The 19767-nt window shown below is 40.0% G+C and overlaps 1 protein-coding gene across 1 annotated transcript; it reads left to right on the top strand.

The window, feature by feature from the left end:
- Positions 1–3347: 3347 nt before the first annotated feature.
- Positions 3348–18985, top strand: LOC146682757 (prolyl endopeptidase). The gene is made up of 15 exons (XM_085445615.1): positions 3348–3617; positions 6345–6419; positions 6528–6661; positions 6771–6901; positions 7016–7225; positions 7324–7445; positions 9509–9614; positions 10354–10545; positions 12269–12466; positions 12861–12964; positions 14058–14194; positions 16058–16152; positions 16264–16395; positions 17064–17220; positions 18404–18985. Exons 1-15 carry the CDS (start codon positions 3576–3578, stop codon positions 18696–18698), a joined length of 2130 nt encoding a protein of 709 aa, XP_085301741.1. The 5' UTR covers positions 3348–3575; the 3' UTR covers positions 18699–18985.
- The last annotated feature ends 782 nt before the right edge of the window (positions 18986–19767 follow it).

Here is a 19767-nt window from a genome sequence, read left to right as displayed (position 1 = left end):
TGGCTACGGATACCGACTACGGAACGGAGCAGTTGTCAGCCACCTCCTGTACATGGATGACATCAAGCTGTATGCCAAGAGTGAACGAGACATCGATTCACTGATCCACACTACCAGGCTATACAGCAATGACATTGGAATGTCGTTTGGACTGGAGAAGTGTAGTCGGATGGTAACAAAGAGAGGGAAGGTAGTCAGAACTGAGGGGATTGAACTACCAGAAGGCAACATTGCAGACATAGAGGACAGTTACAAGTACTTGGGGATCCCGCAGGCAAATGGGAACCATGAAGAGGCCGCTAGAAAGGCTGCAACCACCAAGTACCTGCAGAGGGTCAGGCAAGTCCTGAGGAGTCAGCTGAATGGTAAGAACAAGATCCGGGCCATCAACACATACGCCCTGCCCGTGATCAGGTACCCTGCTGGGGTAATAAGCTGGCCAAAGGAGGAGATAGAAGCCACTGACATAAAGACAAGAAAGCTCCTTACCATGCATGGAGGGTTTCACCCCAAGTCCAGCACCCTGAGGCTGTACGCTAAGCGGAAGGAAGGGGGCCGGGGACTGGTGAGTGTCAGCACCACAGTCCAGGATGAGACAAGGAACATCCAAGAATACATTGGGAAGATGGCCCCAACTGACCGAGTGCTCAGTGAATACCTCAGGCAGCAGAAACCCAAGAAAGAGGATGGAGACGAGGAACCATCATGGAAGGACAGGCCCCTGCACGGTATGTACCACCGGCAGATAGAGGAGGTGGCTGATATCCAGAAATCCTACCAGTGGCTGGACAAAGCTGGACTGAAAGACAGCACAGAGGCACTAATCATGGCAGCACAAGAACAAGCTCTGAGCACAAGATCCATAGAGGCTGGGGTCTATCACACCAGGCAAGACCCCAGGTGCAGGCTGTGTAAAGATGCCCCAGAGACAATCCAGCACATAACAGCAGGGTGCAAGATGCTAGCAGGCAAGGCATACATGGAACGCCATAATCAAGTGGCCGGCATAGTGTACAGGAACATCTGTGCTGAGTACAACCTGGAAGTCCCGAGGTCAAAATGGGAGATGCCCCCAAGGGTGGTGGAGAATGACCGAGCTAAGATCCTGTGGGACTTCCAGATACAGACGGACAAAATGGTGGTGGCTAACCAACCGGACATAGTGGTGGTAGACAAACAGAAGAAGACGGCCGTAGTGATCGATGTAGCGGTTCCGAATGACAGCAATATCAGGAAGAAGGAACACGAGAAGCTGGAGAAATACCAAGGGCTCAGAGAAGAGCTCGAGAGGATGTGGAGGGTGAAGGTAACGGTGGTCCCCGTGGTAATCGGAGCACTAGGTGCGGTGACTCCCAAGCTAGGCGAGTGGCTCCAGCAGATCCCGGGAATAACATCGGAGATCTCTGTCCAGAAGAGCGCAGTCCTGGGAACAGCTAAGATACTGCGCAGGACCCTCAAGCTCCCAGGCCTCTGGTAGAGGACCCGAGCTTGAAGGATAAACCGCCCGCAGGGGCGTGCTGGGTGTTTTTTATATATATATATATATATATATATATATATATATATATATGTGTGTGTGTGTGTGTGTGATATTTGCACATGCCTATTTATCGCCATTCTATTTTTCCCTTCAAACAACAACAGGTCAGCGCTTCCCTCCTCCTCTCCTTTCCTCTGTCTCAGTGGGTGAGTCTGGGCCTCTGTTGCAGTCAGACGACACTGTCCGACTCTGCTGTAATCTGACATGGCTAATCTCATCTCTCTGTCTTCAGTACTGGCAAACTACCTGGGTCTCTCCAGCCAATTAGAGCCCATCTGCACAGCACACACCATGCAGGCCAGGCTGAAGCCAGCCTCTGTAGGGGACCAGCCAGTCTAGTCAGGCTGCTGAAGGGCTCAGTGGTGGCTAAGGCTGTCTGGTCTGGGCCCAAAATATCTGCTTCCATAACCGCCCATCTGCCTGTGGCTTGGCCTGGTACACTTTCATCCCCTGCCGCCCCCAAAATTTGTGATACTCTCCAGGCCTGCTGCCAGTTAAAGCACTTATTGCCATACAGTTGTTAGGCAGTTGCCAAAGCAGTGATTTAGGCTAAGTGGCCTACTGTTATGCCAAAGTTTGTTCTTTTTCATTATACCTATTGAACAGCATTGGCACAGAAAAAGGTTATTAATTAGTATAAATATTTAAACAAATGATACAAACTATTAGAGGATTAGCCCACTCTCAGTCACTGACTTATCCATGTATAGTATGATATATCATCTTATTGTTTCCTAAACTTGGTTTTATTATTATTATTTGTAATGGAAATTATTTTTAATGAAAATGTTAATTATACATAAATGTTTAACGACTTGCAGAGTGGTAAATAAAACGTAACAAGCCTTCTAACAGCTTGGTTTCTCATCAAGCCGGTCTCACTTAATCACCTTAGCTAAATTAGTTTGAAATTAGCCTTCTTTCTAACTCCCCGTTCTCCATCTTTCCCCTCCTTTCCTCCCCAGTTGTTTTCACAGCTTTGTGGATTAGACAGATTACCCGTCTGAAACTCTGTTTTTGTTTCTTTTTTTTCTCTTTCTCCCTCTGTCTCTGTTCCAGTCCTTCTATCTTTCCCGATGTTCATCCAGAATGCACATTAGTGTATAACACAACAAGCAGAGTCAACCTTGTGATTCTCACGGGACAACAGTCGTCTTATGACTGCATTATTACTAATGGGAAAACAGAAAATGAAATTAAACAAGGCCTGCTTTTTAATTGATTTACATAAATTTAAAGGGAAAGAATGCCACGCCTGTTTGCAAAGAAACAATAAAATTGGTCAATCAAGAAATGAGGAGTCATCAATGACTGATATGAGTCACATGTCAACAACAGGCTTGATCTTGTCAAATGTCAAACCTGTTGACTTGCTGCTGATTGCAAAAAAAAAACAAAACAACAAGCACACAAACCCCAAATCTGGACACGTCATCTAGGTACTTGGTCATGTAGACAACATTTCTACTGCTTTTTGTTAAATTAAACTACATTTAAACTAAATATTAATTAATTAATTATATAAAAAATTGAAGATGATTAGAGTAGCCTAACTGTATTAAATGCAGTTATAGAGCTTTGAGTGATTATTACTTTTGAATCCTAAATAGCAGGAAGCACTGCTTTTATCACAGTTATTCATTTGTATTTGTATTTGTATTCGTGTCTTCCCTAGATTTCTGTGAAAAGGTTCCTTTCTCTGCTTAGGATACCTTTGCGCATGTTGACGTGCAACAAGTCAAATACGTTTGGTACAACTTGCCAGCGATCGTCGGTAGCCTACAGCTGTGCATGTGTTGCCACATGCCGTGTGACACATCATTTCCTGCGTCAAAAAGCAGATCAGGCCCTTTGCGCAAACCAGAGTAGGGTCTAGGTGAAGGGAGGATCATGCTTTCACTTTCACTTTCAAACTCCATTGATTAACTCGAGAGGCTGCATTCGGTTAAACGATTAAAAAAGAAAGAAAGGAAGAGAAAGGCGCCCCAAGTAACATCGCAGAAGAAAGACGACAGACACCCTCGAGCTCGTCGCCATGGCGTTTAAGTACCCGGTAGCCCGAAGAGACGACAGTAAGGTCAGTGTCAAAGTTCTGCGGCGTGCTTTTTTTTTCTCCTTTTTTCTCTTGGTCTGTTTTTCATTCGACGAAATGCTGTGGTGTAAGCCCACGAGCAGGAAAAGCGATACCAGGAAGAGAAAATGCACGTATGCGCGGAGGGACAGAAAGGCAATGTTCGAGGAAGCAAAAACAAAACTTTACTGTGTGTCAAGTCCGAAAAGTGAAATATTCTGTGGCTTTAATTTGTCATTTCTCGTATTAGCCGGTGCATTGGAGGTAAAGTAACGCCCACGTGATTGAAAAAAAAAAACCGTGCCTGGGGCCGTGGGTGGAAATTAGCTATCGGCTAAATCTGCACATCTCTTAGGAGAATTGTTTTTTTTTTGTACACGCTCCCTGCCAAATAAATAATGGCAAATACAAACTAGTTCTTGTTCATGATGGCCATTATATTAGCTCCAAGTACCAAAGTGGCGTTGCATGTTTAGTGAATCATGCAAACGTTGCTTTTAAAGCCACATTGCACTCAATTATAATTCCATATCGATTTAAGTTAATGATACTTTAATACAAGAAAGGTCGTGCCAAACGCTACCAAATGTTTACTTCTCTTGACACACAAAACGTCCCCAGCTTCCCTAGCTGCATTTACAGCCCGAAGTATGTCTTCATTGTGCTTAAAAGTAAAAGTGAAGCCAAAGTACGTCCTGCAGAGCATGCAGCTGACTTGCAGTGGCATTCAATCATTAAACTCAAGTGAACATAGGCTGTATGTACAGGGGTAGAACACCAAGAGATATGCATGGCCTGGTACAGTTGCAAGAAAACGTCCGAAATGAAATAACATCTATCAGATGAACGGTGCACTAGCAAAGATGAACAGAGGTGACAGTAGCCAAAAACGGACAGCCTCAAGTAAAATTAGATGAAGCGCTGTGGCTGAATATGTTTGGAAATTGCTTAGTTACTTGTGACTAAATAAATAAAATACTGCAGCTATAAAAGTTTCAGGTTTATTCTTTAGAATTGTGAGTTATGACATCTATGTCTAGTCATGCATGCATGCATACATGACTAGACATGTATGCATGCATGCGTTGATGGTTCAAAGCTAAACTGAATGTGATGCAAATTTGTTTCGTGTGGGTTTTTGAGTATAAATAAAAACTGACAGGTCCCTCTACTATTTGAAAATTTACCATTCTATAAGCCACAAATGTTTAAAATGACCAGCCGATCCATACCTGTGCCGACGTAAAGGTTGTCTCTAATCTTAGGATGTCTCACACTGCCTCAGGGATCATTCTAAGGTTTATGAGATGTAGGTTTACTACTGTGTTTCACCCGATCTGAACTGGCATGAAGGCACGAAGGCAGGTAGTGAAAAAGCCAGTCAGACTGTCTTTCCAGGAGGACATTAGCTTGGTTGCATTCAGTCAACACTCAGTAAAGAGAGATAGAAAGAAAGGCATGCTGAAAGAAGGAGAGACAGAAAAACGGGCAGAGTGGGCCTAAGGTGCCTAAATGTTAATGTGGTGAGGATTAACCAGTTCTTTGTTGTACGCAAATTTTTCCCAGACTTGAGTCTCGCACTAACAGTACGACATTCGAGAACGTGAAAAATGGCTGTACTTGAAACATCCATCCTAAGTAAAACATTTCACACTGGTTGATCTCAGGCTACTGGTGGTGAATTCGTATTGTTAAAATAAAATATGAGTAGGTTGTGGACAAGAGCTGTTTTGCAATGTCACATTTAGAGTTTGGTCATATTTCCCTCTTAATTCTTAGGAGCCAGTCAGTGGGAGTACATCCCACATACAGAGTCCATGTAACAATCTGATGCCACATGTCTCTGTTGTGTAATGGGAGATGCCAAGAAAAGAGATGGCTTGTGACTGAAGTGAAAAATGTGGTTTTGTATCCTGGTATCGATGTCCTGTCATAGATTTGGACCAGGGGTTTGCTGTAGATGTTAAGAAATATATATAATACCACCACAATGATACTCTAAACTATTTTAAAAGCTTGGTGTGCCACATGTATCTTGTGTAACGTTAAATTAAAACTGCCTAAAAATAACTAACAATGCATTTCAGTATATACATTTGTATAGAAAATTTGTATAAAATGATTCCAATCTACGGTGAAATGGGTTTTTTCCCCCCCCACCTAATGTCCTTGATGTGTGCCATAAACTGGTACTGAAATGAGTTTTTCACCACAAGTCAAAGGCGATGTGGACAACGGGCTGTGCTTTCAGGTCGAAGTGGAAAATGTGACGGGCCTTATTTCTTTGAAGCGTTAATAGTTGTTTTTCATTGACAGAAAACTACTGGAACATTAATTTTTATTTGGATTAGTGGAAATGGGCACATTATGGAAATGCGTATGTGTGTGTGTTTGTGGTTTAAGAGAACTTGCAGTAACTCCAGTCTGCTCACTGGTGCATTAAGGTCGGCCTATCAAAAGTGCTTGGAGTAGTAATCCAAATTCCAGTGCTGATAAGCATCAAGTTGATGAGCCAAAAATTTCTGATACAGTTGACAGTTATGAAGTATGATGCTCTGCAGTTCCAGAGAAAAATGCTTTTCAAAGGAAGTATAAATGAGACAATCCTTTCTGTCAAGAAAATCAGGTTTGAATGCCAAAGATGAGACGCGCTCTTTGTTTATGTGTTTGTATGTTTGTTCTGGCTTATTCCTGTTTGTTCATGTTTAGTTTCTCTGTGCATCTTTGCAACAGGTGGATGATTACCATGGAACTAAAATCAGTGATCCCTATGCATGGCTGGAAGACCCTGATGGTGCAGAAACAATGGTACATGATGATTTTTATTTATTTATTTTTGAAGAATGCTACTGTTGGTTCTTCACCCAAAAAAACCATCTGCATTTCATCCCTTGTCATGTCATTTGTGTTACGCAGGCCTTTGTTGAAGAGCAGAATAAACTCACTATGCCGTACCTGGAGCAGTGCGCCATCCGGGCACAGTTCCATCAGCGGCTGACTGAGGTCTATAATTATCCCAAGTACAGTTGCCCTTACAAAAGGGGGAAGAGGTAATAGCTGAATTTTAATTAATGGTTATCAGCATTTATACTTAAAGCGACAAGCTTGAATTGCAGGACTTAAGTCACAACAATGCTTTCCCTCACCTCACCTTTTCAGATATTTCTACTCTCACAACAAAGGGCTTCAGAACCAGGATGTGCTGTATGTGCAGGACTCTCTCGATGCACCTGCAACTGTATTCTTTGATCCTAATAAGCTTTCTGAAGATGGAACTGTGGCACTGAAAAGTTAGCCAAATTGCAGAACTTGTTATCGATCACAGACATACAGGCAACAGAGATGGAATGATACTAAATTCGCACTGCTAACTTCTAATCTCTTTCATCTCCTTCTCCATTTAGTGGGGCGACTGTCAGAAGAGTGTGAATTTTTTGCTTATGGTTTGAGTAGCAGTGGCTCAGACTGGGTAACGGTGCATTTCATGAAGGCCGATGACCTCAGCCCACTGCCTGACGTTCTGGAAAGGGTTAAATTCAGCTGCTTGGCCTGGACTCATGATGCAAAGGGCATCTTTTATAACTGTTACCCACGCCAGGAAGGAAAAACTGATGGTTAGGAGGAGATATTGTGCAAATAAACAGAAACAACACATTTAACTAATCTAGTTTGAAACGTATTTAGTATTTAACTACTTTGTATTTCGCTGAAGGCACTGAGACCACCAGCAACATGAATCAGAAGCTCTACTACCATGTTATTGGCACCAACCAGTCAGAAGACATTCTGGTAGCAGAGTTCCCTGACCATCCCAAGTGGCACAGTGCAGTGACCGTAAGTCTATAGCTTTCTTGAATCATTAGTGCCCTACCCGGGCATGCTCGAGCAGATGTGTTACCCTTATTGAGTTGGGGTCTGCTAATGGTTCGTTCCTGTTTTAAAAGGAAGAAACCCATTAGACCATTGCAGTGCTTACTCTAAGGAGTTGACACTCTTATCAGAAAAGAGAAGAATTTGATTGCTACCAAAATTAAATTAGTTTTCTGCAAACTACATGAACCTAATATTGCAAATTGCATTGGATTATAGCATCTTTTGTCCATTTTGGTATTTTAAAACGATTAAAGACCCAGCTATCTCTGTTTTATACAGTGGGGCAAAAAAGTATTTAGTCAGCCACCGATTATGGAAGTTCCCCCACTTAAAATGATGACAGAGGTCAGTAATTTGCACCAGGGGTACACTTCAACTGTGAGAGACAGAATGTGAAAAAAAAATCCATGAATTCACATGGTAGGATTTGTAAAGAATTTATTGGTAAATCAGGGTGGAAAATAAGTATTTGGTCACCTCAAACAAGGAAAATCTCTGGCTCTCACAGACTTGTAACGTCTTCTGTAAGAAGCTTTTCTGTCCCCCACTCGTTACCTGTATGAATGGCACCTGTTTGAACTCATCATCTGTATAAAAGACACCTGTCCACAGCCTCAAACAGTCAGACTCCAAACTCCGCCATGGCCAAGACCAAAGAGCTTTCGAAGGACACCAGGAAAAGTATTGTAGACCTGCACCAGACTGGGAAGAGTGAATCTACAATAGGCAAGCAGCTTGGTGTGAAAAAAAATCAACTGTGGGAGCAATCATCAGAAAATGGAAGACATACAAGACCACTGATAATCTCCCTCGATCTAGGGCTCCACGCAAGATCTCATCCCGTGGGGTCAAAATGATCATGAGAACGGTGAGCAAAGATCCCAGAACCACACGGGGGGACCTGGTGAATGACCTGCAGAGAGCTGGGACCAAAGTAACAAAGGTCACCATCAGTAACACACTACAACGGCAGGGAATCAAATCCCGCAGTGCCAGACGTGTTCCGCTGCTGAAGCCAGTGCATGTCCAGGCCCGTCTGAAGTTTGCCAGAGAGCACATGGATGATACAGCAGAGGATTGGGAGAATGTCATGTGGTCAGATGAAACCAAAGTAGAACTTTTTGGTATAAACTCAACTCGTCGTGTTTGGAGGAAGAAGAATACTGAGTTGCATCCCAAGAACACCATACCTACTGTGAAGCATGGGGGTGGAAACATCATGCTATGGGGCTGTTTTTCTGCCAAGGGGACAGGACGACTGATCCGTGTTAAGGACAGAATGAATGGGGCCATGTATCGTGAGATTTTGAGCCAAAACCTCCTTCCATCAGTGAGAACTTTGAAGATGAAACGAGGCTGGGTCTTCCAACATGACAATGATCCAAAACACACCGCCCAGGCAACAAAGGAGTGGCTCCGTAAGAAGCATTTGAAAGTCCTGGAGTGGCCTGGCCAGTCTCCAGACCTCAACCCCATAGAAAATCTGTGGCGGGAGTTGAAAGTCCGTGTTGCTCGGCGACAGCCCCAAAACATCACTGCTCTCGAGAAGATCTGCATGAAGGAATGGGCCAAAATACCAGCTACTGTGTGTGCAAACCTGGTAAAGACCTATAGTAAACGTTTGACCTCTGTTATTGCCAACAAAGGTTATGTTACAAAGTATTGAGTTGTATTTTTGTTATTGACCAAATACTTATTTTCCACCCTGATTTACCAATAAATTCTTTACAAATCCTACCATGTGGATTCATGGATTTTTTTTTCACATTCTGTCTCTCACAGTTGAAGTGTACCTCTGGTGCAAATTACTGACCTCTGTCATCATTTTAAGTGGGGGAACTTGCACAATCGGTGGCTGACTAAATACTTTTTTGCCCCACTGTATGAGTGCGTCTTTTTAGGGGATTCTAAGAGCAAAGATTATACTTTTATGGCAAAGCCTACATTGGCATTTTCATGTCAGCTGCTTCTCAAATTCTCTTTCCCCTCCCTGTGTTGACTTTAAAAAATAATCCTCTTCCCAGATATCAGATGACGGCAGATATGCTGTTTTGTCGATCACTGAAGGCTGTGAGCCTGTCAACCAGCTGTGGTACTGCGACCTAAAGCAGCTCCCCGATGGCATAAAAGGTCTGTGTTAAATACTCATAAACGCAATAACTCATGTGTGTTATGGAGATGTAAGATCACAGGTATATATTTGGTATTCTTATTGCATCACAGTGCAAAATGCTGATCTGGCCATGACAGGTAAATTCAGGTTCATGGTAGTTAGTTTCCTCCCAGCTTTACCTCATTAGCCTGTATTAATTTGTGAATTGCCACAAATTGGGAGTTATTTTGTTGGAGGATAGTGTCTTAAGTGGCATGAAAAAGTTTGTGAAAAGTTTCAGACTTGTATGTAGCATGCAAAGAACATTAAAAATGATTTGAATTGTAAAGAACTGTCAGTTCTTTACAATTCACCCCAAATGAACAAATCATCTTTCATGAGAAGTATTTATGAAGCAGTATGGACTGCAGCATGACTCAGTGTCAACATATATAGCTTCTAAGTAGCCCGGGCAGTTTTGTGAAAAATACGCCAGCTTTGTCATTAAGACGTGTCAACGCAGACACGAACTGATGCCTGTGACTCAACCATTAGTGAAGTAAATGTTGAGATTTCAAAATTCAAAATGTGGCCTGTTTTTAGTTGAGGAAAAGAAATCCTCCCACACAGAAGTTGTGAAACCTTCTACTGCAAGCCTGCTATGAAAACTTGTTATTGTTTTTTACAACCCACTGCAAATGAGGGTTTATAAGCTAATACTAGTTCCTAATACTCACTGCTAGTGATAAATATCATTTTATTTATGTACTTCTGCAGGTCTGCTGCCGTGGGTCAAACTTGTGGACAACTTTGAGGCTCAGTACTCTTATGTTACCAATGAGGGAACTGTGTTTACTTTCCGCTCCAACTTGGATGCGCCTCGATACTGTCTCATCAACATAGACATCGAGAAACCAGACAGACAGCACTGGACTACCCTCATACCACAGCATGATAAAGATGTCCTGGGTGAGATAAAATGGAAATGTCATTAAAACATACTGTAATAGAGAATGAATTATGTAGTGGCATGTAGTCTTAGTACATTCCTTTTGTGGAGAACTATCTGCAATGCAGTGTCTGAGAGTTAATAAAAGCAAACTTGCTGCTAAACGCACGACAGCATCTGAAACAGTCCTTAGAAATGTGTGAAGGGTTTATTCATAGAACTGTACTTCCACAATTCACCTCTTAAAATCTTGCAAAATAGTTTTAAGCCGAATTTCTGTCCTGATGTTTCGATGACGGTCCAGCCACAACAATCGGGAACTTGCATGTCTGTCTGTGGTTCAAAACCTTTGTCAGAGGGAACTCTGCTCAAAAAGTGAAACTTGGTCCATAAGCACTTTGTGTTGTAATTTTTTTTTCTTTGTTCGTGTCACTTGAATGACCGTAATTGTACTTGGAGATGAATGAAACATACACAAATGTCCATGTTACCTTTGAGAAGTGCGAACAACACGTCACAACATTTTACTTGTGGTAAAAACAGCTGTATAGCTCTTGGCACACTGGGAAACTACACATGTTAAAGAAAGAGAAAAGAGGAACATAGTTGAAATTTGAACTTGGGCAATACTGGACTGATAAAAATAATAATGTAAATTCTATATTGTTAAAGGAAATTTAAATCACATTTTATGAAGGGCTTACAGTGTTGTATTAAACAACATAATGTTTCAGTTACTGTTGGCAGCTATTGAGTTAAACTTTATAACTAATTCAGGTATTATTAAGAGCAATGAAATTTTCATAAACTGACTATTCAGGGTTTTTTTTAAATAATGTTACTAAATGAAACCAGTAATACTTTCTTTACTAGTGCAAGTTATTTCCTAAGTAATTACTGGCAATGGTATTGGGTTTTTTTTCTTGGTTTCTGTTTTTTTTTTCTTTAAATATTCTTAAATTGCTTTTTTTGCTTGGTGTTGCTTGGGTAAAGTAACACACACTTGTTGCCATGGTGTCAAAAAATGCCATTCACATAAAGGATTGATGGTTTCATTTGATAGTATCTAGTCACTCAGGTTCACCAACCTGTTCAAGACAAAACTGACTGCTCTCCTCTGTAATTTTCTAAGCTGATAAATCGTTGTGGTCTCTGTAGCATTCCAGTTTAACTACATGCCCAACATCACAGTTTTGTTATTACCAAAACACTCCCAAATGTAGCCTAATTGTGATCCTTGTACTTTGTATAATATAATAGCGCTAGGATTAAATATAAAGTCACCGTTTCAACATTTAACAGTTTGTCTTGAAAAGGACAAAATGCCGTGCATGGAACTGTAGTTATCGCATATAATGTACGTAGATACTACCACAGCTATCTTAACATCTGTAGGCTGTTGGGACTTTATTAGGGACAGAACATGGATTTATAGTTTATTCCTGCAGTTATTCTGCCCTTTGCACATGTAGTTATGCATTAATTACAAAACTTAACTGAAAAACTATTTTATATATTCATGTTGAAAAGTGTTTATGCCTTATACTTGAGTAATCATGGGATTACTCCTTATTGCTGAGATCATTGTCAGGAATCGACAGGAGGAGGAAGTATAAATAGTGTGATGTAGAAAGGAAAACAAAGACAGAAATACAGTGCCGCGCTTGGATACATTGTTTTTGACAACCACCCCCCCCCCCCCCCAAGACATTTTGCATTACTTCCTCCTTTATTTTCCTGCAGGCTTTGTGTCTTGTGTGAACCAGCACCATCTGTTGGTCAACTATGTCCATGATGTGAAGGATATCCTGCAAGTATACGAGTTGTCTACAGGCCGGCTTGTCAGAGACCTGCCACTGGATGTGGGCACTGTGGCCGGAGTGAGCTGCAAGAAGAAACACTCTGAGTTCTTCTACAAGTTTACCTCCTTTACTACACCAGGCAATTCCAGTTTTTATATACTTGAGTTTTTCCATGAATATGAACCACATAAAATACACTTCTTATTCCATGCAAAAAAGAATATACAAATATTATTGCAATTACTTCTCCAAAAACTCAATAAAGTAACTGTATGTGACCAAGGCACGTATTTAACAGATTAAATGCTTTCTGATGTGCAGCTGTTTGCTATTGTTATTACAACAGAGGATTAATTGCAACATAAAATACTCGTATAATTAGCCTATTTTACTAAAGTTGCAGATCATGTCTTTTGAAATGGAATTAATTTGCATGATATAATCAGAATTTCTTAATAACATGACCATATATTTAACTATTTAAATGCAACCAGTCACACTGGAAGTCTAACTTTGATTTCTGCTGTATCCAGGTATCATTTACCACTGTGACCTGAGTGAGCCAAACCCAGAACCCAAAGTCTTCAGAGAGGTGGAGGTAAAGGGTATCAAAAATGAAGACATTGAGACCAGACAGGTAATATCACTCTTTCTGGTCATCTGCTTAATTTCAGTAGAACATACTGTAATGTTATGTATTTTAACAGTACTTTTAATATTCAGAGTCATGATGTTGCTGCTTTAGAAATTTGACTTTGGGATCTAGCTTTTATTTCATGCTATTTACATGACCCCACGCTTTATCATTTTATACAAAGAGCTATTTTAATGCTTCTTTTGAGATATGCAAATACAAGTTAATGACTTACTGACAGTGGTAAATTGTGAATTGCCCAGACAAATAAAAGCCTTTAAGTTTGCAATCGGTGCTAGATGGCCAACACAAGAACCAAAGAACTGACTCTGGCACCTTATCTGTAATAATAAGAGACAACAACAAAAAAAGCAGAAATGGGAAACTTCACACAGGAAATGTACATTCAACTTAGAGGAGTGTGAAAAGTTTAGAAAAAAAAAAGAAACCATTGATGGACTAAATAAGGACGGGGGCTGAATGACTACAGAAAATGACTGCAGCTAAAAAAAAAAAAAAAAAAAAAGAGTCTTTAGGCCTGCGAAGAAGAATCCCAGCATAGCAGGAGTCTAGAAACCCTTGAAAAATTAAGTTTCTTACTCAAAGTTTTATAGTCACAGTGTACTATAAGACTTGTTCTATTGACTATAAGTCACCTATGTCGACTAATATACAGCAGGAGCTGGGAGAGTGGAATTTAAAAGCATTTCCTTACAGAATACAAAGCATTTCAACACGTCAGTGGATCATGGACTCAATATAGGCATTTCAGAGCTAATATATATCACACTCATTTTACATGTGACAGTACATGGATGTACTCTTTGGTGTTGTATTAAAGAAGCGTGTCTGCATATTTAGGGTCTCTGAGGCCTAAACGTCCCCATTACTTTATTTGTATTGATTTCTAAACATTTGTCATTTTGAGGCATAGTTGTTATGAATTGTCACATCTACTGTTTGAATACACACGATGCAGAATTAGCAGAATTCTGTTCACCATGGTTGAGGAAGTCACAAATAATATATCAAAAAGAAAAGAAGCCGTTGGTTGACACATGTCAGATCAAATAATGCATTTTTCTCTACGTACCAGGTGTTCTATCCAAGTAAAGATGGAACCAAGATCCCTATGTTCTTAGTACATGCTAAGGCCATTCAGAAAGATGAGAGTAATCCTGTTTTACTTTATGGATATGGAGGCTTTGAGAACTCCATACAACCATACTTTAAGTAAGTATGACTCTGCTGTCAAAGCTGTCTTCTTTTAATGTACTTTTCCTAGTACTTCAGAACAGTGTGATCAATGATGGTAGGTACTATAATAGTGGAAAAACAAGGTTAAATACAATAACCCATAATGATGGTCCTGCTAAATAATTCCAGTGCTCTTAAACTGAATGAACCCTGATTCATTCATTCATAATTTAACAGTGAAAATTCAACTTTTTTGTAAGCTGGAGATTTTAAATTAATAAGAAGACAAGACACCCTCTCAGTTCAAGGTTTTTGCCCATCTGGACATGATTTCTATTATTCTGTCTTGTCATTTGCTATTTAACAAAAATTAAGCCAAAATACAGAAATTTTATGTGGAAAACTTTATGATTCAGTAGTTTGCACAACAACTTTTACCAGGAACAACTTGAAGTCTAACCTTTCTGTAGGACTTTATCAGTGTTTATCAGTGTCTCACATCATTGTGGAGGAATTTTGCCTCATTCTTCTTTACAACATTGTTTCAGTTCGTTGAGGTTTGAGGAATTTCATTTACGCACAACTCCGAAAAGGTCCTAGCATATGAGGCTATACAGGCACAGCATTTCAGTCAGGTTTCTTCATGTAGATTTGCTGGTGCTCTTGAGGTCAGAAGGGTCGTGCCATACATTGTTCAGAGAAATTGCAATAAAAATTCCATAGTTAAATTTCAGACTCGGCAAGGCCTCAGTTAGCCAATTATGTATTAAGGCTCATGATATTAGAATTAGAAAGAGAATGGAAAAGCAGAGATTGCTTAGAAGACACAGATCAATCATCCAAAGGTGATTTTGAAAGTCTTTGTATGTGCATTTTGGCCTTACCTTTTGTTAGATAAATAATGGCAGGGTGTAATATCATTTGTTGTTGTTCATTTACCTAATTTTATAACCTAAGGGCCAGATGATTTTATTATGTCCTGATAAGGAAAAGCTTAGAATTTGAAGAGGTTGTATTTTTTTTTATTTTTATGACTATATTACATCCATCAGTGAGCTTTTATTACACCTGGTTGGATTCATCTCTGGAGGAAAGAGTACTGATGAGGTTGGATTCTCTGTAAGTGACTGGGTGTGGATGTATGCATTAGTATTTCTTGAGAAATGCTCTGTGTATTCAGTGCTAATGAAAAAGAAACTGCTTAGATATGTGTACTGTTGTAAAGCCAGTCACATCTAAATAAACCGCATTGTGAACTTAAGTGTCATACTGCCAATAACACTACTTCTGCATTTTGTTTTCTAAATACCATGCTTGTTACGTGGCATAAGCTTGTGATTTTGTGAAGGCCTTTCTAGAAGAAAGTGTTGGTTTTTTTAGCAGTATTTTGACACCACTTTCTAAATGAATGGGGAAACGGTGCTAACTTGAATGTCAGTGATATAAAAACAGCATGACTAATTAAATATAATAGGAATAATCAAAAATCTCCAAAAAGAAGCTTAAAAAACTTGTCCTTGTCATGTAACTTTGTATAATCCTTTACAACTTCATGAAAGAGTCAATCTGGAGTGCTGACACGATCAGTGTCACCAGAACAGTGAACTAATGGCATACTAATGCATATTATGCATATAGTTAGCAAGGACAATGAACTTACTATGATAGGGAGATATGTTTCTCATCATATAATTGAAACTGTTGTGTATTCAGCAGTGCAACAATACAGTCTATTTATTATTTTCTAGTTCGAGGGTTGATTGGCTCTTCAGGGGCAGGGATGGGACCAACGCTACCTTTATCTTTAAATGCTTTTCCTATAGACTTCTAGTCAGTATTCTTTAAGTACAATGTGCTCTTATAACATTTCTGTCTTTATTCTCTCTTGTATGTGGTCAGTGTTGCCTCTCTGCTCTTTGTGAAACACCTCGGAGGCGTGCTAGCAGTGGCTAACATCAGAGGGGGTGGCGAGTATGGCCTCACCTGGCACAAAGGTACAAAAAGACATGGACATAAGTAGTATGTAAGCAAGTAATTGTGTGGTTTTTTTTTTGGTTTTTTTTTACGGAATTGACACGACTACTTCTGCTGTGTATTGTTTGTAGCTGGCAGTTTGGCGAACAAGCAGAACTGCTTTGATGACTTCCAGTGTGCAGCACAGTACCTGATCCAGGAGAAGTACACTAAAGCAAGCCTCATTGCTATCAATGGAGCCTCTAATGGAGGGCTGCTAGTGGGTAAGTACAGGATCAACTGTGTGTGTCTGTGCTTTATGTTTTTTAGTGGGATAGCTGCTGAAAAGGCCAGAGGGAGTTTTAAAAGTATACCTGGGAAACCATTATGCAACAGTCCACTGCCTGCACGTTCAGATTGGGAAGCTGTGTGAACCTTGCTCGTTATTTTTATAGCTGAAATTAGCCAATGGAACTGTACCTCTACTTCCTCCCCAATTTACCAGATGAGCTCCCTCTTCTCTGTGATTTAACCCATGAGACCCGTAACAGTCCAGTACAGGTTCATGTTTTCACATTTATTACTAATGCCACAAAAAAAGGGGGGGGCAAAAACACTATGATATTGGCCTCAGCTGCATCCACATCAGTGCTTCGTGTTCTTTTATAGTACTTCTTTGTCATAATTGCTAATGTCAAGTTCATCTAACAGTAGTTAGCTGCTTAGCTTCAATTAATTTCGCTATTAAACACCACATTAGACAGTGCTTAGTCACATCATTTACCAAAGGCTGGCTGCCATATGGCATCGCACAAACCCGACTAATGCCTGCTTCCCTGGTGTGTAAATAGCCATTTAGAAGTGACTGTGTCCTACAGTGTGAAGTAATTGAGATGCATGTGTGTTTGTAAGCAAACAGAATGTGCAGTACTAATTCTGAGTCTACACACAGCGGCATGCATGATTCAACGTCCAGACCTGTTTGGCTGTGTTGTAGCTGAAGTGGGCGTTATGGATATGCTGAAATTCCACAAATTCACCATCGGCCACGCTTGGACAACTGATTACGGCTGTTCTGACGATCCGGAGCAGTTCAAGTGGCTCATCAAGTATGGAAAAACACACACTGAACAAACAGCTAAAGTACACATCCATGATGGTGTTTTATATGTATGTACGCGCGCATACTTATGTCTCCACTGCGATGACTGATCGCATTATTTAAAAACTAGCAAAAAATAAATAAATCTACGGTCGGTTGGGAGAACTTACTTCTGAGTATGTAATACTTAAGCTGAGTGACATCTTAATATAATGTGCCAAAGTAGTTTTTTTCTGAAAGTGAGGTGTACTTGTACATATTATTATTATTACATGTCAGAATACAGAGACGATGATGGTTTTTGTTTCGTTTCCATGCTTCAAATGGCTACAGCAAGACTTTTGATGTCTTTTGAAGTCTTTAAATGCAACGTGACACTAAAAGTCTTGGTGACCTACTGCCTGATAAACCTTAACACTGTTCTTGACCACACAGACTTTGAAAACCACAGCACATGTCCACAGCAAAGCCTTAAATTAACAGAAATAAACTGTATATCACAATACAGAGCAAGTTAGAGTAAGAAAAGTCAGGTACACAGATTAAAATAAGTATATAGATAACTCTCAACCTAACCAAGTAAAATGTACCAAAGTTTAAAGTATCACTTTCTATAATTGTGATCATTACTGTTCCTTTGATTAGTTTAAATATTTTTAGAATTACAAATATGAGTATAAGTGTGAAAACGGCAGTAAATGGTAACATCGAGCTGCGTTGTCTGAATTTGAACCAGGTTTCAGTAAAGTTGGTTGAGTGAGATTCACTGCATGTTCTCATCCAAATGGCACTTTTGCTTTCCATGATTTTTTTTTCTCTTGTCTATCACCAAAAAAGCTTTTTAAGGGAGACTTTTGTTTTAATGATGGATCTTTGTTTTGATAAAGCTTTTGATGTTTTTTGTTAATCAACAGATGGATCGTCTGATAGCTCCCTTTTTGTGTGTTCCTTATTCTGACTCACGACTGAAGAATCTCTGCATGTTGTTGTGAATTCACGTCAGGTCTTGTTTTCAGTAATCTGAAAGTCGAGTCGCAGTGCTGCACTTGCCCGCATAACCTGAAAGATCACAGCCGAACAACTGAATAGCAAATGAAAGTTTTCAAATATCTCTTATGATCTTTGTTCTCTCTGTTAAGAGACTCCCCTCACATTTTCCTTCCTTTTGATCTTTGTCATCCTCTCTCCAGGTATTCTCCTCTCCATAATTTGCCGCACCTACCTTACTCAGGCCCTCCTTACCCTGCTGTCCTGCTTCTGACAGCAGATCATGACGACCGTGTGGTACCTTTGCACACACTGAAGTTCTGTGCTACCTTGCAGTATGGGGTTGGCAGCAGCTCTGTGCAGCGTCAGCCTCTGATGGTCAGGGTGGACACCCGTAGTGGGCACGGTGCAGGGAAACCTACTGCCAAGGCCATCTTGGAGGACACGCACATCATGTCCTTTATCGCCGAGACACTAGGCCTTAAATGGAGGGAATGATGAGAACATGACAGTAAAAGGGAAGTAAAACATATATTCAGCAGTCGAGGCTTTTCTTAGGGATGAATCATTTCTACTTTTATACTTTGGTATGCATACTCTCGAATAAAAATAAGAATACATCTGTTTAAACAAAGTCCTGCTACAACTAAAGCAATGAATTAGAGAAGTGTAAGAAATAAATTTTAGAAATTAAGTCCACAGACTTTTTTAAACATACACTGTAACTTTGTGAATGACTTGAATTGGATGGAAGCATTTTCAATAAAACCTTTACTGCATTATAATCCATGGTGTCTGTCAAATCTTATTGTCTTCTACAATAGACCTAATGAGAAATGACATGTAAGTCATAATGAAAGAGCAGCTCAAAAGTCTATAACTTTATAATAAAAGTGCAATAGTGTAAAAATAATGTTTTACAATTATTGGAATTTTTTTTTTTTTTACCAAAACAACAGAAGTACTGTTACCAAAATCATAGCAAAAGTGTCACTGTGGCATATGAACAGCTGTGGGAATGTCTTCATCAGTAGGAAAAGCTGTAAAACTTGAGAAAATACAATTAAAAAGCCCCACATCTTTTGTTCTCAGTCACCCCTGATCTAAAGGGTTGCTTTTTGTCACTTTTCAGTAGTTATTACTTTATGGTGTAGTTCTTTCATCTACCACCAAGTAGCAGTATGGGACTGCAAAAGCTCACTTCAACCCCTTCTAACGCCTCTTGGTCAAAGGCTAGTCGGGTATCAGTGCATTAAGCCGCTTTTTTGATAGGATTTGTAGAATTAAAAATTGAAAAAACAACTAGCAAGATGAAATCCACTAAATCACTTATTTATTTATTTATTTATTTATTTATTTTTATGCTGATTACTCTGGCTGGAGATTGGATCAAATTGCTGGTGAATAAAGACGGGCATGATGGATCTCTAAACACAGTAAAAAAACAAACAAACCAATACACAAGCATGAGGACAAATGGTAATGAACTTGTAAGGGGAGAGGGAGGTGCTAGAAATGTGTGGAAGCCTTCAAAGTATTTGCACAAAAGTTGAGAGATGGAGAGCGA

Source organism: Copadichromis virginalis, linkage group LG22 (genome assembly GCF_057382275.1).
Source record: "Copadichromis virginalis isolate Kocher_CV1m ecotype Utaka linkage group LG22, C_Virginalis_male_GT1.1, whole genome shotgun sequence".
NCBI lineage: Eukaryota > Metazoa > Chordata > Actinopteri > Cichliformes > Cichlidae > Copadichromis > Copadichromis virginalis.
Note: the sequence above shows the minus strand (reverse complement) of the source record. Positions and strands in the feature narration are given on the sequence as shown.